The following is a 23,457-nucleotide window of genomic DNA, read 5'->3' as shown; positions in this document are numbered from 1 at the left end:
CTATTATTTAACCTAGGGTTCTGGTTCCTTTACTATTCTGATTATCAGTCTGTCCATGGAATGTGGAAGTTCAGTTAAATGGACGTTTCTAAAATAAAATTCCTGACTTGCCTAGCCCAGGAGATGAAGTCAGGGCGGGGTGAGGCAGGCTCACTAGAGGTGTATTCAGATGGATCCTAAGGCAGGGGCCAGGTCTGCTGTTGGAGTTTCCCATGTGTTGAACTGGGGCCTTAGGAAAGTGTATATGGACTCCAACGTATCACATTTATCCACAACCTGGGTGTAGGCCTGGCTTAGTGTGACAGGCACCACCATCATTCAAGAGAAACCCAGGTTCTAACTCTGAGCTCTGCCAACTGCTCCCATAGTTGTTACTCAGTTTCCATGAGCTCTAGTCTTATCTTTTGTCTCCTTGCTCTTCCCCCTTTATAACCTGAACTCTTCTATTGGTTTCTATTGGTTTCTCTAAAATGTCCTGAAATTCCTCTGGAATGTTCTTTACCTGCCTTTTTTAGATTTCTGCTCAGATATTTTCTTTTCAAGAAATTCTCCTTGGACTCACTTTAAGGACCCATCTGCTGCCCCTTTCCCTATCCCTCTCCATTCAACTCCTCCTCTGTCCTCATCACAAATTGTGCATGCAACTGTCATTTGTTCATGAACTATGTCTGGTGCCTCTTTTCAAATGGCAGGAATTGTCAGTTGAGGTCATTTCTGTATCTCCATCACCTGGGATAGTGTGTATCACATCACACTGGATGGGTGGGATGGAAGCAGTCATGTGAAAGAACACAGTATTGATGAAATCCAGGGTCAGACATGGACTCAGCTTTCTGCTCAGGGCATCAACTGTGCTTGGTAGACTTTGATATTCACTCCATACTTTTGGGGGCTCTTTTACCAGCCAAACTCATTTCTCCCAGTCAGGCTGCTGTGCTCACACTTGAGCAGGCAGGAAGGTCTGTGATCTGGCACCTTGATGAGCTTTGTGTATACTTTTATGCCTCAATCCTGGTCTCCAGCCAGTAGATTCTAGGTCTATGAGAAGGTTTCCATATGGAAACCAGAAACAAGGATGTGGGTGTGGTCCCCCATCCCCTGATAGTGATGGGTGTAGTTTGGTCCTGATGCGAGCAAGAGGATCCAGGGAAGCCTGCAATGAACAAACTACTCCACCTAACGCCTACCCTACTCCACCTAGCTTACCTCTTGCTGAAAGAGAGGCTGTGTATCGCCTTCTTCCTGGCAGCTGTCCTCAGCTTTTCTGCACCTGACCCTGCTTCCCCATGGAAACCTGCTTCCTTCCTTGTTATTCTTTTCTCCTCCAATGCAAGCATCTGGTAATAATATGCCTTTTTTTAAAAAAAATTATATTTATTCAGGCACCATTATTTATAAAGTTATTTATAGGTGGATTTCAGATATCCAGTTTTTCAACATCAATTCCAACACCAGTGTCAAGTTCCTTCCACCAATGTCCCATTTATCTACCCACCCACATCATCACAACCCTGCCTCTTTAATGGGCACAATTTTAAATTTGTTACTGTTATTTGGTTCTCTTGCTTTGTTTTGCTAGTTCCGTGATTTAGATATTAAATCACACCTCTCCACCCGTCCCTTACCCCTGTGGCATTCCTTCAGCCTCTCCCCCCCTCCACTCCCTTACAGTTTTTTTTCTTCTTATCAATAGCTCTATAGTTCAGGTTCTAAGATAATATAGGCATCTCCATTTGATTCTCTGCTTGGCCTTACCCTGTTCATCTATACACTACAGATAAGTAAGCTCACCTGATATTTATCTGTATTCCTCCACTTCCAAAATGATATCCTCTATCCAATTGCAGCAAATTGCATGACTATCCTTCCTTTTAGCTGCATAGTATTTTATTGTCAGGGTTAGGAGTAGAGTTATATACACCACAACTTTATCATCTACTTATCTACGATTAGACATCTTGGTTGATTCCATTTCCTAGCTATAAAAGCTTAAAGCTTATAGGCATTATAAGGATATATATATATATATATATATATATCATTTATATTACTAAAGGCTGCCAATGGATACAATGAGATATCACCTCCTGTGAAATGGTAGGTTGTGTGTTCCACAATCCCTAACAAGGGAGGGGGATTCCCATGCCCCAAGTCAGGGTAGGACAAGAGATGCAGCAATTCCAGTGCAGGAAATAATCCACACACAGTTGGGAAGAAATAGCAGGCCAGAAACTCACACTGCAAGCTGTTCACCCACAAACCAGTCGTTCCACCAATGGAATTATGAGCCAAGATGGCAGCTTCCCCTCTAGGCGTCCAAAGCAGCCTTTATTGGGAAAGACAAAGCCAACCCTCAAGGGGAGGGGGGTAAGCCAGAAGAGAAGGCAATGGGGAAACATCTTTTTTTTGTTTTGTTTTGTTTTGGGGTCACACCCGGCAGCGCTCAGGGGTTACTCCTGGCTCTATGCTCAGAAATCGCTCCTGGCAGACTCAGGGAACCATATGAGATGCCGGGAATTGGAACCACTGACCTTCTGCATGCAAGGCAAATCATTACCTTCATGCTATTTCTCTGGCCCTGGGAAACATCTTTTTAACATGAAAATCAAAGGAGCTAATTGAGAGACATCCAATTAGAAGGCAATATGAGGACCAATCGAAAGGTGTCTATCAACAACCTCCTACCAGTGAGAATGACACATATCAAAAAAAATCTAAGAACAATCTGTGCTGGTAGCAGTGTGGTAAAAAAAGAAACTCATATCCATGGCTAGTAGGAATGTGGTCTGGTTCAACCCCTGAGGGAAAGAGTATGTAGTATTCTCAGAAAAACCAGAACAGAGTTACCTGGAACCCAGAAATCTCACTGCTGGGTCTAGAATCCCAGGACACAAAATCATCCATTCAAAAGAACATCTGGGCACCAAATTTTCATAATATACAATGTTTATTCCCACTTGGTATTTACCAAACATCTTCCATGCATGAGCTCCTGGGCTCGTGGAAAAAAACCTACTGAAATCTCTGGTGTGAGAAGCAACCTTTGAACCCAGACATAGAGATTCTGTGTCCCCTCACCTGGTATGACTCCAATTCCAATCTCAGTCTCAGAAGAAGCAAACCAAGTGCCTGGTCCTCTATCCCCTCACCTGCCCTATATCTAGATTTCTCTTTTCACACACAGTCCTTTGAGATCAGTTCCCACTCAGAACTCATTTCCCAGACCCACCCATGCATGCTTCTACACATGGAGTCCCAACATCTGCAGAAATGGCCCTAGCAGAAATCCCTCTGACAACTCTATGGGTAAGCCACCTACAAAACAGACATCATCCAAAGGATGACTTCCAAGCCATCCTTTGCTCCAACTTCTAGAAAGAATCCTAGCACATTTGGTCATCTCCCTGCCTTCTAGCAGTGCCAAATGTGGCCAGTGAACTCATGGTGAGTTCTCAGTGAACATTCAGGGATATACCATTTCAGTGGGCACTTAGGAATGCACCTACACATAGCAGCAGAAACTTTTGATGTGCTTGAATTGATGGTGACTAAATGTAGGTGTAAAGCTAAATGTAAAGCTAAATGAGGATGGTGAGTTAGTCTTGCCTTCCCTTCCATGTTCAACCCCATCGGACTGCTGGTTATTTACTGAAAAGAGTGGAGATCTAATGATATGAGAGACCAGAGACTCAAGGACTTTCCCCACACACCCAGTTCCTCCAAGTCATGTTATTGAACCAGACATCCAGGAGCCATCCAATCTCACACACACACACACACACACACACACACACACACACACATACATAGAACTGCATGATGTGGCTCCTTGAGCCCCACTGGCTGTGGCCCTGGACCTAAAAAAAGAGAAAGAAAAGGAAAGGAAAAACTAGAAAATGCTGTTTTAGGCATTTTCAGGCCCTTGTGCCCCTGTGAAGGGCTACTGGAGAAGCACAGGCCATGTGCAAGCCCGTTCTCTGGAGGTACGAGCCTGGAGCCACCAACTTTCCTCACTGCCTCGAGCACCACCAACTCTCCTCACTGCCTTGGACACAGCAGGGGGGTATATCATTCCTCTGGGACTCAGTCTAAGTGGCCTGTGGTTTTGGTTTTGCAGCTCCTGACGGGCCCCCTCAGGAAGTCCACCTGGAGCCTATCTCCTCCCAGAGCATCAGGGTAACCTGGAAGGTAAGGGGCCTGTGGGTGTTCCTGCATCATGGGATGGGGGTAACAGGTCACTTGGCTAAGTGCTATGAAGCCAAAACATAAACATCTCCTGTAACCATGGTTCTGTCAAAGTCCGTGAAAAGCCTTAAGACCACACCTGCGGAGCCTATTGTAACAACCTTTCCAGCAAATTCTATAGGTGTAGGGTGTGTGCTGTAGGGTGGGCATGTCTCATTGTTCCTTGAATCCTGAGTGAATTTTAAGCACTAGGTTTCCCACAGATTCTGAAAAATGCCCATTGCCCACCTACTCCCTTCTTTCAGACCAGGATGACCTATAGTAAGGGCCTTTTTGGAGTATTTGGAGCAGCAATGGGGACCAGACCCTCTGATCCTCACTGGAACACAATGTTAGTCCGTTCACATGGGGCAGGGGAAACATTTGTGTTACATGTGTTGGTCTCCAGGCATGGTTCATAAGTCAGGATGAGTTCACATGGCTAAGAGTGAAAGGAGGTTGCAGCTCTGTGGACTGGAAGCTGCTTCTCATGTAGTGGGCAAAGTGGCTCTGCCCTGTGTGCAGCAAATCTGAGTGGGGCTTTGGTGTTATGTTCAAAGAGCTGGTATCAAAGCATCTGGACATGCTCCTCTCCCATGAAGTTGGGACATACTTCACTTACCTGGAATGCAGAACCGGGGCTAGAACCACTACCTGCAGACCCCTTTTCTCAGTTTAGTCTACGTCTTCTGGGCTGTACATTTTCTCTACCCTCTGCACTGTTGCTGGGGAGGGTGTAGAAGGCTGCAGATGCCTGCAGGGACTCAAGCGGGGATGAAAATTTTTGCCTCTGGTGCTGGTATATTCTGTCCTAGTCTCATTTTCAGAGCATCTAATGGAGCAAAAGGACTTTCCTGGCTGGGCAGGATGAATTAGCTCGAAGGATGAGCAAACTCAGTGCAGAGACCTCTGTTGCCCAACCAGAGATATGCTTGCCTATGTCAAGACTCATCCTTTACACTACCCTTGGGCACCAACCACTCTGCCAAACCTGGCTACTGGCCCCAGACTTTCCACCCAGCAGGAATCTATCAGCAAAACTGTACCAAGGTCCAGATGGTCACCATCTCTGCTTTGCTGCCTAACTTGCTAGGTGATCACTCTGTGAAGTTCTCAGGCTGGGGAACATCACTTCTGCTGTTTCAAGGGTTCCTTAAATGGGCTTTATTCAGTGGGCTTCACTCAGGAGGCTGTCAATGGCTGAATGCACTGTGTGGGCAGATGAATAAGTAGATGAATGAATGAATATCTTTGAGAACTGGACATGATGGTACTTGAGATTTAAGTGTTCCTAATAACTCTAGTGTGAGATCAGACCCTGCCATGGAGGGGCTGAGATGTGGCTGAGAGAGAAATGAGCCATGATTCACATATGTGAGGTCCTGAGCTCAATACCTGGCACTGGAATGGAAGGAGGGAGGGAGGAACAGGAATAGAAGAGAGGAAGGAATGAGGGAAGGAAGGGAGGGAGGAAGGAAAGAAGGAAGGACGGGAGGGAGGAAGGAAAGAAGGAAGGGAGGGAGGAAGGAAAGAAGGAAGGAAGGGAGGAAGGAAGGAAAGAAGGGATGGAGGAAGGAAGGAAAGAAGGAAGGAAGGAAGGAAGGAAGGAAGGAAGGAAGGAAGGAAGGAAGGAAGGAAGGAAGGAAGGAAGGAAGGAAAGAAGGAAGGAAGGAAAGAAGGAAGGAAGGAAGGAAGGAAGGAAAGAGGGAAGGGAAGAAGGAAGGAAAGAAGGAAGGAAGGAAGGAAGGAGGGAGGGAGGCAGAGATTTCTATGGCAAAGAAGGCAACTCAATCTCTCCAAACTCCATTCTATAATACATTGCTTCATGATACTATGAGCCCCAGAGTATACATTGTATTTCTCCAAGATGTCAATGTACCAGAGAGAACAGACCTGCCATTTTATATATGGGTTTGTACTATAACATATTGAGAAGACAATGGTAGGAATGATCCAATGCATTTAGATTCTCTTTACTCCAAATGAGACATTCATACACCTCACTGAATGGAAACTCCTGGAAGATGTTCAATTCAGTACACCATATTGAGTTATCTCAATCACAAGAAAGGTTCAGAAAGAGCTTTCATAGTCAGATATATTCTAATAATTAGAAAAATGCTCACCAGAGCTTTATTTAACACGTCCTCTAAAACAAGTGCAAATGCTTCTAAAGAAAAGACAAGAAAAGTGATGGTGAAGTTCATCTCCTAGCTCTTGGTTCCTACATTTTGAATATCTAAAGGCTTTGCCTAAGCAAACTCGATGGAATATTCCCTGGAAAAATTCAAAATCAGAAAGGATAAGTGAAGCTACAGAAGATTGGCAGCCATGTAACTAACTGATTGTGAACCTGAAATGTGTTCAACTAATGGAGACATCTTTGTTATTCTCCTTTCAGAAAATTCCTATTTTAGTCAGTCTCCCAAGTGCTCTCTCAAGAACCGCCCTTCCTACCATCTCATTTTCTCAACTCAACCCCTCACTCAGCTGGTCCCACTAGCCCTACACACACACACACACACACACACACACACACACACACACACACACACACACAAAACTACACAAAACTTGGGTTGACTACTCTTTGCATGGTCTCTCACAGTAAAACCTACACATTGGGGATATTTAATTGTCAAAGATCTCAAAAATCTTATTCAGAAAATGCAACTTAAGGTTGAGATCTTTTTCCTGCTGATATCAATGTTTTGCTTCGTTTAAAAGGGAGGTCATAGAGCCAGTCTTGAAAACAATAAAATTTTCAGTTGTCCAACTATTGTAGTGCTAGAAACAATTGTCAAGCCTTGAAGAAAATAACCTGTGTAGATTTTATTGCTTGAAATTGTCTCCTGAGACATCATCTCAAATGAGCCATATTGGGGGGAAAAAAACATGGACATCTTGACCAATACAAATAAAAGGTATTGAAGATGATTAACTTTCACTGATCAGAAGAATGCTTTTTATTTTTATTTTTCATTAAAATATTTTTTGGGGGGTTTTGGTTTTTGGGCCACACCTGACACCTAGCAGCACTCAAGACTTACTCATGACTCTGCACTCAGAAATCGCTCCTGGCAGGCTCAGGGGACCATATGGGATGCTGGAGATCAAATCCAGATCCATCCCAGGTTGGCAGCATGCAAGGCAAATCAGCCCCATTTTATTTTTTGTTTTGTTTTTTTTTGGGGGGGGGCACACCTGTTGATGCTCAGGGGTTACTCCTGGCTATGCACCAGAAATCACTCCTGGCTTGGGGGACCATGTGGGACACCAGGGGATCGAACCACGGTTTGTCATAGGTCAGCTGCATGCAAAGCAAATGCCCTACTGCTGTGCCATCATCGCTCCAGCCCCAGCCATTTACATTTAATTTTTAATTAATTTTTTTCATTAAATCACCAGGAGATGCAGTTACAAAGTTGTTTGTGATTGAGTTTCAGTCATACAATGTTCTTCACCAGGGGATATTTCCCAGTGGCAATGTCCCCAGTTTCCCTCCCACTAAACACTTTAAACTGGACCTTCCATCTTCACAATCCCAACAACCAAATTCTAACAAACAAATCACCATTACAAGCCATTAAACATTATAAGAGAGTTCTAAACTCTCCTTGAAACAAAGTGGTCTATTTTCATGACCTTCTTAGCGATGGTTTCATAAACCATGCTCTGCCATTAGAGTTAAATTCCTCTTTCCATCAGAATTGACCAGCTGCAGGGAAAATATGTCATCTCACCTGGGATTTCCTGGTCCTGGAGGTTCCTGGAAAAGGCATCTGAACATTTACTCTGTGCCAGGTATTGCTCCTAACCCTAGCTCGTGTAATGTCCTTTGACCTGCGCTCTGGGTATACCCAGTGTGGCACAGAAGAGGATGCTGAAGCTGGGGTAATTGACACAGAATTTGGGAGCATCTATTCAACACCATGCCAAATACAGCGCTTGGGCTCAGGCTCTGTCCCCACCATGGTCCATGAACTACTGAGTGCAGGGCTGAAGACTGGCTGGGGGCACAGTTAGGGCTAAGAATATGTGCCCTCACCATGTGCTAAATTTTATACTCTGCCCCAAATATGGGAGAAAATAGACCAATGTACAGTTTTACCTATTATCATTATCTTTCCAGGCTAGAATCCTAATCTCTGTGTACATTAAAAGATTTTTCTTGACATTAATTTGGCTTTATTTTAAAATGTTTATTTTAGGGCCAGAACAGTATAGCACAGTGGGTAGGGCATTTGCCTTTCAAATGGCCAACCTTGGTTCAATCCCTAGCATCCCATCGTGTCCCCCGATTATGCCAGGAATGAGTTCCAGCTCAAAAATGCCCCCAAACAAAACAAAAACAAAAAATGTTTATTCTATTTATCTTGACTTTTGTGCCACACTTTTTTTGCACTCGGGGATCATACCTGGAATGCTTCAAGGGAATGTGTGTGGTACCGGTGATGAAACCCGTGATGGTCACCTGAAAGACAAGAACCTTAACCATTGCACTATCTCCCCTATCTCCACATTGGCTTCAGTTTTTAGCTCTCATGTCAATCCTTTGTGAAGGAAAAATTCTGAAGGTTTGAGTTTGTAATATGAAGGGTTCCTTGTCCCTCAAAGAGGTTGGTGACTGCTTATGACAAATCCCATTAACCGGCATGTCTTATAAATAAAAGGAAGAACCATCCCTTGACATAGAGACAAGCCTGACCTCTTTCAGGATAAGAACTAAGAAGACAACAAAATAAGTCTGATTTACCAACCTCTTGGTCATCCTCAGAGAAAAGAACTATTTATTCTCTCTCCACTTAATGCATTAAATAGTTGGATTGACCATACTCTAAGAGGGGCCAGAGACTTGGCTCAAAGAGCTGACCCCCTACATGTCATGGTCCCCTGAGCATTACTAGGAGCAGCCTCCTGAGCACAGAGCCATGAGTATGCCCTGAGCACTACCAATCTCATCTCCCCAAACAGTGCTCAAAAGACTTGTATTATTTTACTGATTTTTATAAGCTTCGGAATCCACTGTTCTTGGAGAACTAGTTGGAAGATGTTCTAGGGAGGACCATAGCATTACTCCCATAACCCCACCGTACATGTGCTGAGAGTCTCTGGGAGAGAATGAGGGTCTCACCTTCCTTAGGAAACTATATTCTCTGAGACAGCAGGTATGCGCCCTCATCTAAGGTGAACAGCTCTCTAATCACAGACTCCAAATCAGATGCACATATGGATAACAGGGAGGAAAAAAAGATCAAACAAAAAAACAAAAATCAAAGCAAACATGCTATAACCCATCAAGGTTTCCAGACTCATGCTCCCATCACCAGTGTCCTAGTCTCATTGTCAAGTCCAGCTTTAAAGAATGGCCAAAGCCTCTTCATGGGTAGATCAGTTCCCCTTTCTTTGGACACATTCTTCTGACTCCTGAGACACCATGTCTGGCAGAGTGCTTTGTGACTGCAAAGTCATGCCCTGTTAGTACTCAACTGGAAGCTTCTTCCCTACGGTGCTGGTCTTGGAAATTCTCATTTTTTATTTACTTTACAGATTGGAGTCACCAGCTCCCACTTATCTCTGTAGCCTTTTGCATGACCAACCCCTCCACTTGGCTACCCTGCTTATGCCCAGGGCACTTATTTCCTCTAGAAGAAACCTGAGTTTTATCTCCCCTCTGGTGGAGCCATGTACTGTATAGTTGGGGCCAGCCTATGCTCACAAAGATACCATCTTTCAGATCCCTCTGGGGATTCCTCAGCATCCCCAATGCCACATATTTAGGAAAGCTAATGCAGTGAGCTCCCATTTTTCTCCAGAGGGTTGTCTCTGCTAGGTTTCTGGCCACACACACCCCATGGTCCCATAGAAATCTCCTCTGCAGCCTTCTACCCCACCCTTTCTCTCCCTCTTCTGCACATATGCTCTCTTTGCCTCACACTTCTCCTTGCCTATCTTCAACCTCAAGAGTTTCTCTTCCAATTCCTGTTTTTGCAGAGGTGCAACCTGACTCTACTAAGCTGTGACAGTGACTAGTCTCTGCTGCCCCTCCATATAGTGAGGTGATGTTAGCAATAGTGACTGACAGAATCTGGCAGCCAACACATCGTCTCATGCCCCTCTGGTTAGCAGAGACATTTACAGAGTGGAAGTGGACCAAACAGAGCTCAGTCTGCGCATGTGTTCTGCATTCCTTTGTTAGGTCTTGGGCAGAACGAATGGGCTTGGTTACTCAGTTACCAGGGAGATAGATTCAGATCATCAGAATTCAGAATGAAGAGGGTTCCAGCAGCAACAGCTACTCGAATGCTTACTGGTTGGATGACAAGCAGGAGTGCATGCAAGAAGGATGGAATGAATGGATGAGTAAATGGATGAATAAATTACTCATGGGATGAATGAGGAAACGGATGAATCAGTGGGTGTGAATAATTTAATGGGAAAATAAGAGAATGAATGATTCTGTTAGATGAGTGAGTGAATGGTTGAATGAATGATGGGATGAGTGAGCAAATGGATAAATGAATGATGTGGGATGAGTGGGTAAATAGGTGAATCGGTGAGCACGGATAATACAATTTGAACAGAGATAATAAATGACTCAATAGAGGAGTGAGTGAATAAATGGGTGAACCGATGGATGAGTGGATTGGTAGATGGGTGAGTCAGTAGGTGGGTGAGTGCATGGAAGTCAGCAGGTGATTACTTGAATAAATGAGTGGATGAGTGAGTGAATGGATGGATGAATCAGTGATGGGTGAATCAATGGGTGGATGAGTGAATAGAAGACTCAGCAGGTGACTACTTGAAGAAATGAGTAGATGGGTGAATCAGCAGATGGATGAATCAGTAGGTGGGTGAATGAGAGAATCAGCAAGTGACTCGTTGAATAAGTGAATGGATGAAAAGTGAATGGATGGATAGTCAGTGATAGGCAAATCAGTGGGTGGGTGAGAGAACAGAAGACTTGGCAGGTGACTAGTTGAAGAAATGAGTGGATGAAAGAGAATGAATGGATGAATCAGTGATGGGTGAATCAATGGGTGGATGATTGTAAAAAAGAATTAGCAGTGTCTAGTTGAAGAAATGAGTGGATGAGTGAGTGAATGGGTGTGAATGAGTGAGTGAGTGGCTAAATAAATCAGATGAATAATGAGTGAATGGATGTAAGATTGGAAGAGTCCATGGAGAGGATATGTCTTCCAGACATAAGGAATTTAGGGTCCTGTATTAAAGCAGTCAAACCCCACATCAGACTACAGGAGGCTGTTGGGAAATGTTTACAATCCTGGTCTGAGTCACACGCCCAGGCTGTTTCCTTCTCCCCTGCCAGCATGAATTGAAACTGGTGTCTCATCCACCATGGAAGTTCTTGGCCCTTGCACACAATGCTGTTCTGATGTTTCTCCTCCTTGCTGCCAGAGCACTTAAGTGGTGCTGCAGACACTAACCCTAACTCCTGAACCCTAACTCCTGCAGTCCCTTGATTCATCACACAGGGGGATGAGACCTGCCTCTTAGTGGTGCTGGTTGTGATGCAACCTGAGTTGGTCTGGCCTGGCGGTCAGGCCCTCACACTGCTGCCCTCTCAGGGGGGCCACAAGTCCATCATGCACAGGGATGCAGGTGAATGTGGCATTGCTCCTACCTCGCCCTTTTAGCCTCCCTTTGCTGCCTGACACCCACTGAACCTGGAGGATTTTGTGTTCTTTTTTTGTTTGTTTATTTTTGTTTGGGGGTCACACCCAGCAGCACTCAGGAGTTCCTCCTGGCTCTACACTCAGAAATTGCTCCTGGCAGGCTTGGGGGACCATATGGGATGCCAGGATTTGAACCACCATCCTTCTGAATGCCTTACCTCCATGCTATCTTTCCGGCCCTGATTTCGCATTCTTTCTTGCACTCATTCCTTCATTTTCTGCAGACAGAGACCAAAAAATCTAGGTGATTCAAACCACTGGAAAACACATTCTTCAGGGTCAAACTCAATGTGGCCCCACCTGAGGCCAGTTTAGGGCTGCCATTTTCCAAAGCTAAGCTCTCACATCAGACTGTTCACATCATAATCTTCTGGAGGTTTGTTTACTCCTGTGCCAGCATGTCCTTAGTAAGACCTGACTTGGGCCCCCCCAATTTTTCTGACTTGCTCTCCACCCCCGACATGGTCTTCCTGGAAGGATTGATGTGTTCTGCTCTCATTGACCCTGAGGCCCCCTGATCTATTCCCCACACCTCAGTGCCTGTTGCTTTCTCACAAGATGGCACCTACTTAACAAGACCACCCAACCTTGAACTCCAGGGAAGCCCTCTCTCATAAGCTTATCTAGGGATTCTTCTGGAGTACCTCCTCAGCACATACACCCTAGGTAGAATGCCCCCTTCTGAGGTGCCTGGGTGAGACTAGTAACCAGTCTACAGAGTTGGCATTGAATACCCCGTGATCAAGCAAGCAGGGTGGGGGCCACCAGCTGCCAACCATGGGACACAGAGCAGGAGGCTGCAAGAAATACACAGAAAATGTACAATGAAGACCCCTCTACTCCCATAGCACCCAGGAAATGAGGAAGGGCGGGAGGTCAGGCTTAAGTAAATACAGGGGAAATTTTTCCATTCACTTCGACAGAATGACTCAATGTGCAGTGCTATTGAAAGGCTACATTCTGCTGTGGATGCTCCTGGCTCTGCCTGGCGGGAGCTGATGACACTGGCTTTGAGCCAAGTCCCCTCACCTGCAGTGGAAGGGTGGGGAGCAGAAATAGCCCCTGGCTGTGGTTCTGGAGAGATGTTTTGCTTTCATGGTGCCTCCATGTACCACCTGAGCATGACCACTTCTGTCCAGGGTCCTCAGACCAGCTCTGTGGTCCATGATCTTACAGCCAATTTGGACAGACCCACACAACCACACAGACCCTGGCAGCCAGCTCAAATGACATGCAGGGCGCTGCTGTTGTCATGGAGATGAAGAGAGCTTTCTGGAAGGGAGTGGGCAAGCTAGAAGGCTGCCTGCAGCTGGAGGATGAGAGATGGCTACTTGGGGAGATTGCAGAGAGAAAGAAAATGTCAGGGCTGAAGGGAAGGGGGCACAGGGGCCCAGATAGCAGGGAAATGAAGCAAATGGAAAGAGTTTGGGATTGTGACAGGAAATAAATACAGCATAGAAAAGCAACCCCTACTGAGGAATGAATGATGTTTAGTGAAGACCAGTTCTTCACTGCCATTTGTTCACTGGGATTGGAAGGATAGCACAGCACAGTTCTGCCAGGGAAGGTTGTAAGGAGTCCAAAAAGACTCTAAAGTACTGAGTTACTGAATACAGGGAGGAGAGACATCTTCTCCACTTGTATGTTTGTTGGATTTAGTTTCATTGCCAATTCACTTACATTCCAAAGTCTTTCTTAATGCTGAGGACAAGTGCCGGGTGAGATGGGCTGTAAACAGCAGGTCTGCCTAAGTGATCTTCAAGCAACTGTCCTTGAATGGCACTTGAGTACTTGCAGGTTAAAAGCACCTCCTGGGATAGGCTGAACACATGAGCAAATTCTCTGGCATCTGCTTTATTTATTTTTACTTTAGTTAAAGAAAATGTATCACATAGTTGACATAGTTGACCATAATACACTTGCTTCCAGATAAATGAGAGCAAAAGTTATTTAAAAAGGAATAGAAAGAAAAAGGGAAAAACTAAAGAATTTTTTTAAAAAGAAAGACAAAGAATGGGGCTGGAGTAATGGTGCACACAGTAGGGCATTTGCCTTGCACGAACTAACCTAGGACGGACCTCGGTTCAAGCCCCCGAAGTCCCATATGGTCCCCCAAGCCAGGAGCGATTTCTGAGCACATAGCCAGGAGTGATCCCTGAGCGTCACCAAGTGTGACCAAAAACCAAAAGTATGAAAGAAAGAAAGAAAGAAAGAAAGAAAGAAAGAAAGAAAGAAAGAAAGAAAGAAAGGAAGGAAGGAAGGAAGGAAGGAAGGAAGGAAGGAAGGAAGGAAGGAAGGAAGGAAGGAAGGAAGGAAGAAAGAAAGAAAGAAAGAAAGAAAGAAAGAAAGAAAGAAAGAAAGAAAGAAAGAAAGAAAGAAAGAAAGAAAGAAAGAAAGAAAGAAAGAAAGAGAGACGGAGGGAGGGAGGGAGGGAGAGAGAGAAAAGAAAAGAAAGAAAGAAAGAGAGAGAGAGAGAGAAAGAAAGAGAGAGAGAAAGAAAGAAAGAAAGAAAGAAAGAAAGAAAGAAAGAAAGAAAGAAAGAAAGAAAGAAAGAAAGAAAGAAAGAAAGAAAGAGAGACGGAGGGAGGGAGGGAGGGAGGGAGAGAGAGAGAAAAGAAAGAAAGAAAGAAAGAAAGAAAGAGAGAAAGAAAGAAAGAAAGAAAGAAAGAAAGAAAGAAAGAAAGAAAGAAAGAAAGAAAGAAAGAAAGAAAGAAAGAAAGAAAGAAAGAAAGAGAAAAGAGAAAGAGAGAAAGAAAGAGAGAAAGAAAGAAAGAAAGAAAGAAAGAGAAAGAGAGAAAGAAAGAGAGAGAGAAAGAAAGAAAGAAAAGAAAGAAAGAAAGAAGAAAGAAAGAAAGAAAGAAGAAAGAAAGAAAGAAAAGAAAGAAAGAAAGAAGAAAGAAAGAAAGAAAAAAGAAAGAAAGAAAGAAGAAAGAAAGAAAGAGAGAGAGAGAGAGAAAGAAAGAGAGAGAGAGAGAGAAAGAAAGAGAGAGAGAAAGAAAGAAAGAAAAAAGAAAGAAAGAAAGAGAAAGAAAAGAGAGAAAGAAAGAGAAAGAAAAGAGAAAGAAGAAAGAAAGAGAGAAGAAGAAAGAAAGAAAGAAAGAAAGGAAGAGAGAAAGAAAGAAAGAAAGAAAGAAGAAAAGAAAGAAAGAAAGAAAAGAAAGAAAAGAGAGAAAAGAAAGAAAGAAAGAAAGAAAGAAAGAAAGAAAGAAGAAAGAAAGAAAGAGAAGAAGAAAGAAAGAAAGAATGAAAGAAAGAAAGGAAGAAAGAAAGAAAGAAAGAAGAAGAAAGAAAGAAAGAAGAGAAAGAGAAAGAGAAGAAAGAAAGAAAGAGAGAAAGAGAAAGAAAGAAAGAAAGAAAGAAAGAAAGAAAGAAAGAAAAAAGAAAGAAAGAAAGAAAGAAAGAAAGAAAGAAAGAGAAAGAAAGAAAGAGGGACGGAGGGAGGGAGAGAGAGAGGAAAGAAGAGAAAGAAAGAAGAAAGAAAGAAAGAAAGAAAGAAAGAAAGAAAGAAAGAAAGAAAGAAAGAAAGAAAGAAAGAAAGAAGAAAGGAAAAAGAAAGAAAAAGAAAGAAGAAAGAAAGAAAGAAAGAAAGAAAGAAAGAAGAAAGAAAGAAAGAAAGAAAGAAAGAAAGAAAGAAAGAAAGAAAGAAAGAAAGAAAGAAAGAAAGAAAGAAAGAAGACAAAAGTACAGTGGCAAGCAACTTTGTAAAAATTTGTGTCTCTCCAATGAAGTCATTAATACAATGGCAAAAGGTTTAGTAAGTTCTTGCTAGCTGTTCATTCTGTTACATTGGAGTGTTCCTATAGGGATGACAGCCTTAAACAAATGAAGTTGTCTGGAAATTCAAAGCACTATTACTGATATTGAGGCTTTTGTGGGGCATGTTCTCAGCTGCCAGGCCTTCTAGAAGAAGAATGCAGGGGGAAGGGTGCCCACGCTCGCCCAAAAGAAGCCCTGGTAACATCAGTCCACATACCTAACTTCAGTGTACCTGAAGTTCTGTCAGATTGGTGTCTCTGCAGAAAGTGATAGAGGGGTGGTGAGGCAGGCCATAGGCAAAGTAGTGATTATGGATAATGAACACAGCAGGCCTGGCTTCTATTTTAAAAGACAAGGATGTCCTTGCCCCAGCAAACTCATTTCTTGGGAAGCTATTCCCCTCCTGGTGATCTCATAGGCACAAAGGCTGGATCCTTCTAAACTTTGCCTCTTGGGAGCTCTGTCAACACATGGGTACTGTGCTTAGAGACAGGATGGAAGGGAGCATTCATTTGGAATCCAGTGCTCCCAAGAGCTCCTCCTCTACCCATGAGTCTAAACTCGGAGATTGGTGGGTTCAGGCTTGTGGGTGTACCTATTTAAGACCCTAGACCCACCCTTTTCTGGGAGGGGTCTTGGGAACCGGATAGTAGGTGTAACTTTACCTGCGAGCCCCTCCCATTCCTGGGAGGGGTCTGGGAAAAGGTATATAAGGCTTGAACCAAGGGAATTCGGCCCTTTTGGCTTTTTGCCCCTTTTGGCTCTTTGCCCGTTCTGCGCTGCTGGGCGCTCTGGCTTTTGGGTTTCTGTGTTCTGGTCTTTGACCAGCATGGAGCCCAAAGGGAAGATGGCTGAAAGGAGTTTAGATGCAGGGCCAAGAATAACTAGTGCTTAAAAGGTTATGAGATAGGCCACACACATGTGGTGAATAGGGCATGAATAAAGTTAATGCTTCCTGAAGCCTGCCTGTGAGTGAGTCTTGATTACGCCGATTACCTGGGCCTGAAATCCGCCAGCTGAATGGGGATAAAGCCACGTGGCTGGGGCCTAAGCACAAAGGCCTCCATCCATCGCCATCCAGCCCCATCGTTAATTATTTCATGCTACACAGGCTCATCTCCACATTTACCTGCCCTGAGCTGGTCTATAAATCCACAGCTGAGCCTCAACTTCCACTCTCAGGTGGATCAAAACCATTAGAGTTTCTCCAAATCACCCATGAGAAAGTGGATTGATCCCTGAGCTGGTGAATCATTATTCCTCAGAAAGTTCTAGTTTGGTGTTTAAAGGAGAGACTCTCAGTCTGTCTCTAATGCTTGTGTCTCTCTTAACCTCGGGACAGGACATCATGTGCCCTATCCCTTCACTTCATGGTTCAGACACTGAATCTCTCTGGTCCTGTCCCACCTGCAGTCTAGGTTGACCTGGTGCTGGTCCTCTGCAGTGCTCTGTGCAGTGTCTGCCTTCTGGTCTGAGATCTGCAGCTGAAATCCTAAAATTAGCACCCCCTACTTGGGCCCTGCCACTCTAGGACCTGTCCCTGGGCCACAAAGGGCCACAACCCAGTAGCTTCCTGTCCTCTTGGCTTTACTTAGTTCTCTGGCCACAACCATACTTGTATGAGTCTCCAAATTCTTGTCTCCATAAAATGCAATTAGGCCTGGAACCTTTCATATTCCTACACTTCCTGAGCCAATTCCCTGGCCTGATCAGTCTTTCCAAAGAGACCTGTGCTTCCTGCTGTATCTGCCAGGAAATCTTGGGTGGAAACTGTCTAAAGTAAAATTGGACTCTTCAGCTTGCACATGAATAATAGAGCTTAAACAGTGCTTGAAGATGGCTTGAAGGCTATAGCACATGGCTGGCAGCATGAGATCCTGAGTTTCATCCTGGCATCACAGGGCATGTCTAGTTGCACTACTGGATGCCCAAGCATGGATGGACCCAGGTAGCATCTTGTCACCAGGCCTTAGCACCAAAATTGCCAGAACCCCGTTGCTGTCCTAAGTATCATGGGAAGTGGCTCCCCTAACTTTGAGCATCACTGGGGAGACCAGACCTCCCGAATGACCTTCTAGTGTCACTTTATCAACCTAATTAGCAAGTTTTGGGAAATGGATATAGTTTATTTTAGCCTTTATGGGTGGTAGCTACTAAATTCAATTCTGAGACATGTCTGAGTTAGAATTTGAACTGCTATCCTTGAGACACTGGTCGACCTTCCATCTGCAGAAGAGGTGAGGGAGATGTTTGTAACTGGCATGGAAAAAAGTGGAATGTTGGCAGAAACCTGCTCCATGGATTGGAGAGACACATGTTGTAAAGTCAATCCCCACGTTGTGAAATCACCACACAGACATATCTCCACCTCCAGGCAGATGGGTCTGAAGAAGCACGGTAGTGGTGAAGAATTAATAAACCAAACTAGTCAGGAGAGAGTCATGTAGTCTGTGTCTAGTGGTCTCTCTATGTGCCAAAACAGGACTGACTCACTTTGCTTTATTCTCAGTACAATTTCAACTAGGTTGGGAGAATGGAGTAAAATCCAGAAAGATTTTTACATGTCAAAGGGATAGGTTTAAAGTAAAGAGAAAAATGGGGAATGTCTTTGCTTTGGATTTTTAGCTGGGTGTCATCTTACAACATGTGTAGGAGGCAGAAATGGTCAAGATGTTGACTATGAAGTTATGGGAGTCGTGATGTTGGCACTGGCACAGATGGAGTTGGTGGCCTACGTTGGTGCTGGTCATGTCAGGGATGAGGAAAGCTCCTTTTCTACTATTTCTATAATGCTTACCACTTTTCCCCTTAACAAACCACTTCTGAAAGTTGAATCCAATAAATCAACGTAAAAATCGAGAAATAATCATAGGCTTTCTTCACACAGCATTTCTCATAAAAATTAATTAGGCAGCCTCCTTACTCCCAATAACAAAAAATATGGTTAAGTAAAATAAATTATCTTTGTACAGAATATGATTTTGGGGGACTAGGAGGACTGTATGGGAGATGGTTGTAGCATCATTTTATTATAATTATTTGTTGGAGTAACTCGTTTTTACTCTATTCAGGATAATTTTTTGCTCGTGCTTCTCCCTTGTGGACTAGAAGTACCTCTGGATTGGTTCCCTACCTGTTCTTCACCAATGGGGGTGGTCCTACTCTTCCCATAAGGACTTTGGATTGTAGGGTCCAAGTTGACACTCGAGTTGGAGCTGAGAGTCAAAGGCCACCTCCTATAAAGCAAGGTGCAAAAGGGAGTTTATTCGGCTAGCCAAGTTCCAAGTCTCATCCAACCAGCGTACATGACAAGGACCTTGATTCAAATCTCCAAACAGTTAGGATAGGAATTTACAAGCTTCAACAATTCAAACATTTCATTGGTTAATACAAGCATTTCATCCTTCATCACATACATGATTGGCCTATTTCCATTTGCACACAAGACACATCATTCCTTTGCTGGCTCAACTTTGTGTTAAGGAGTCCAATTCCAGTGGAACATTCTGGACCCACCTAAGGAAGCCCTCTATTTCAGCAAAACAGGAAGGCTCTTGACCTTTAGAGGGTCATTCTGCAGTTTTATCTCTGGGCTAATTCCCTCTGCCTATGGGAAAGTATTAAAGTAGAACAATACTGTGAGCTTGGACTTTTGACCAAGTGACTTTACTGGGACCACCTTGGTCCTAGGCCCAAGAGCCTTTGGTTCTCACAGGATCAGAGAGACTGCTTGTGGTTTCAGTTCCATAGTAAGCCTGTCTGCCTGCTGGTATCTTTTGCTTGCTAGTAGATAGCTTGTGGTGGAAGTTCCTGAACTTGTTTTATCTCTCCAACCTTGTGTGCATTATTTTATGTGTGTATGTTGCTTTCAGACCCACGTTCCCCAATTCTCCTAAGAATGGGGCATAAGACTTCCACTACAATTGTTATTTTATTTGTTTTGCTTTGGGGTCATACCTGATGACACTCAGGGGTTACTCCTGACTCTGCTCAGAAATCACTCTTGGCAGGCTTGAGGGACCCTAGGGATACTGGGAATCAAAACTGGATTGGCTGCATACAAGGCAAACAGCCTCCCCACTGTGCTCTGGCCCTTGTATCATCTCTTGAAATGAAAATAACTAACAGATTCCAGTGTTCAAAGACAACCTAACAACAGAGACAATGAATGAGCCTTCACCTTTGCTTAAAGTGCAGTCTACACACACACACACACACACACACACACACACACACACACACACACACACGACAATGCCATAGCCATGGAGGCTGTGGGCTCAATTCCCAAGCCAAACCAGCATTTTTCTATACCACACACTTTTCAGAAACCCCTGTTTCTGCAAATATATATATATATATATATATATATATATATATATGCAGAAATATTATATTTCTGTCCTTCCAGAATGACCTAGACAAAAATGTAGTTATTAGAAGAGAAGAAGTCAAGAAGGTACTGTTTACCTAGAATGAATTATGGAAACTAAGCAGAAGCACCTTCACCATCTATTATAATTAAGCTCATTAGAATGTGGTTCCACCCACTGGGCCCAGGACCAAGAAGATCTGACTGTCCCAAACACACAGACTCCAGGAAAGAGGAAACTCCCTTCCCAGTCACTTGGCAGCCAGTAGGCCCTACTACCTGTAGGACTCCGGCCCAGTGGGTGTTGGATCTAATCATTTCATGTCCCCATTTGCTGCTCCTATCTACACTTCCTTCCCGGGCTGCTCCCAGACCCCACCCTGACCTACTAGCAAACCTCACCAGAAGTCAGTTGAAAAGTTAGAATATTTAATGCTCATGAACCCCTTAGAATACATCCGTGAAGATATAGTTGACATTGAGAGCAATGAAATTATCTTTCAAAACTTTCAAGGTGTTTGCCTTGCATGCAGAAGGATGGTGATTCGAATCCCAGCATCCCATATGGTCCCGCAAGTCTGCCAGAAGTGATTTCTGAGCATAGAGCCAGGAGGAACCCCTGAGCACTGCTGGGTGTGACCAAAAAAAAAAAACAAAAAATAAACTTATGATATGCCTTGCATGTGGCTGACCGTGGTTCTGTCCTGAGCATCCATCTTATAGGGTTCCACGAGCTTGCCAAGACCAATTTCTGAGTGAGTGCAGAAATAGGAATAACCCATGAGCACCACTAGGTGGGGCCCAAACAAAACCCCCCCAAAAATAAAATTATATGAAAGGAGCAGATTGATAGTAGAAGGGATAAGGCACTTGCCTTGAATGTGACTGACCTGGGTTCAATCCTTGGCATCAATATGGTCTTTCCTATGAGCATTACCAGGAGTGATCCCTGAGCACAGAGCTAGGAGGAAGCCCAGGGCATTACTAGGTCTGGTCCAAGCCCCTAAATCAAACTATGTAAAATAGGTTTAATGTCTATATTATCCATTTGATATATAGATGATTTTTACAGGAACTTAATTGGATTGATTTATTCCCTGATATGCATGAACTTCAGTGGCGGCAGAAAACAATGTTTATGATATTGAATTCTCCAAAGCAAGGATCATTAGATCTGATTTCAAAACAAACTGCAAAGTCATCTCTGTCACTCATCAGTGCAAAGTAAAATAGGGGCGGGGGCAGATCCCTGCAGACCAAAGCCCAGTTTTGGTCCCCACCACAGGACCAGGTGCTGTTTCTCTGTGTTTCTGTTTCTGACTCTTTGATCCAGCACATTCCTATGCTGCTGTGTTCCTCATTCCCTCATGCTTCTATTAATAGTGCTCTGCTTTGAAGTGGAGAGATAGTACAAGGGTAAGGTGCTTGATCCCCGAAACCCCATAGGGTCCATCAGGAGTGATCTCTGAGCACAGAATCACGAGTAAGCCATGAGCACAACAGGTGTGGTTCCAAACAAAAATAGTGTTCTGTTTTGTGGGGTGGCTCCAGACTCAAGTGTAAGATGAAAATTGGGGAGCTGGATCCATGGCACACCAGGAGGGTATTTGCGTTGCGTTGCATGTGGCTGACCTGGGTTTAATCCCCCCACCTCCTATATGGTCCTCAAGAGTCTGCCAGGAGTAATTTCTGAATGCAGAACAAGGAGAAACCTCTGAGCACCCCCTGGTGTAAAAACAACCCTCCCAAAAAAGATGTATATTTGGCAACAATGGCTGTGTGCATTGCTACTTTAGTACTGACTAACTAATTCTGTTCTTCAATGACAGCATTAATCGACTAATTTTGGACTAGTATTAAATGTGTGAACCTCTACAGGGATGCAACATCTATGGTCCATCCTTGTGAATGCCACCAGTGGCCCACAACAGCATCATATTAAAGAGAAATGTGACTTCACTCCCCTTACACAGCTCAGACGAATCCCTAGATATGCAGAGATCCCTGGTCTCCAGAGAGGCAGCTTATAGGCAGCTCAGACACTTGAAGAAGCCTTTACTAGGCTCACACACACACATACACACACACACACACACACACACACACACACACACACACACACACACACCTTCTGCACCTCCTACTTTGTGCTGGTGATCAAATTCTGCTCTCCCACCCTGCTCACCTGCCTTTCCCCTGTGCCCAGCCCCAGGGACCTCTCCTGCTCCCTGAGAGCTCCAACTCTCCCCACTTCCACCCAGCCCATCCAGTGGTTCTCTTCTTCTCCCCTGACAATTTCCTGTGCTCTGTGCTGAAATGCATATTTAATCATATGCATGAACATGCTCAAACATGCTCCCCACACATGTGATGTGTTGCACACCCTCATTCTCACATCACACACATGCACACTAATTCTTGCACTGCAAACACCTCTACTGCAGACATGGGCACATGCTCATGCTGCACACAAATGAACACACTCATGCTTACACATGCGTCACACTCATGTTGCAGGTATGTGCACTCACACTTGCACTATGTACACCTGTACACATGACCACTCGCACTCATACTACGTATACACTAATGCTCATATGACATGTCAGTGCACATACTTACACTTGTGTTACACACACATGAACACAACCTGCATTGCAAGCTTGCGTTGAATATTGGCATGCGTATAATCACAGAAACTGAACAATGATACTCACGCCATCAAGAGCCAGACTCTGACCAATACACATTCATGTGAATTTACTCACACATTTACAGATACACTCCGGGGGGCTTGCATACACACACACACACACACAAACACACACACACACACACACGTATTCTGAGCTCCCCTCTCGGGTGTGGGGAGGAACTATACACCCTGTGTTCCCCCAGGTAACTCTGTTCTCCAATCATGTATACATAGACCCATTTTCTGAGAAAAGGTCCACCATGCCGGCCTGACATCAGCATTGTGGGCTTGGTGGGGCCCCTCTCTCCACCACTCGAGGCTCCCCCTTAGTGCTCCTGTATCAGTACATAGGTCGGGTCACCTTTGGACACCCCCAGACTGATTTCAAACTTTGGTTTTCAACTATAGCCCGGATATCATGGTTAGAGTCTACATTTATGCTTTTGTGAACAATACCCCTGCCCCTAAATGTCTGATACCCTCCAACTCCCCCCCCCCCATCACCTGCCTCTATCTTCCATCCTCTCTCTCGCCGCTTCAATCCTCATAAGAGCATGACCTTCAAATCCACTGTTTAGCATGGAAAGCACCTTCCTTCTGGAACATTCTATGTGTCACCTTTAATGGGGCAGGAGCTTTTCCTTACCTTACCAGTTCTATTCTCTGGGACCCAAAACAATCTAGACCAATGTGCAGGTTTGGTCATTTCTGCT

At 44.2% G+C, this 23,457-nt stretch overlaps 1 protein-coding gene across 1 annotated transcript in view; it reads left to right on the top strand.

Moving 5' to 3' along the window:
• The window catches only part of DSCAM (DS cell adhesion molecule), a 589,689-nt gene that overhangs the window by 468,230 nt on the left and 98,002 nt on the right, over positions 1 to 23,457 (top strand). Inside the window, 1 exon segment of the mRNA XM_049785384.1 lies at positions 4,118 to 4,188. Within this exon segment, the coding sequence (XP_049641341.1) occupies positions 4,118 to 4,188 (71 nt within the window).

The sequence above is a fragment of the Suncus etruscus genome, chromosome 13 (genome assembly GCF_024139225.1).
Source record: "Suncus etruscus isolate mSunEtr1 chromosome 13, mSunEtr1.pri.cur, whole genome shotgun sequence".
Taxonomy (NCBI): Eukaryota; Metazoa; Chordata; class Mammalia; order Eulipotyphla; family Soricidae; genus Suncus; species Suncus etruscus.
The sequence above is the reverse complement of the archived record's forward strand: the minus strand, read 5'-3'. Positions and strand labels throughout refer to the sequence as shown.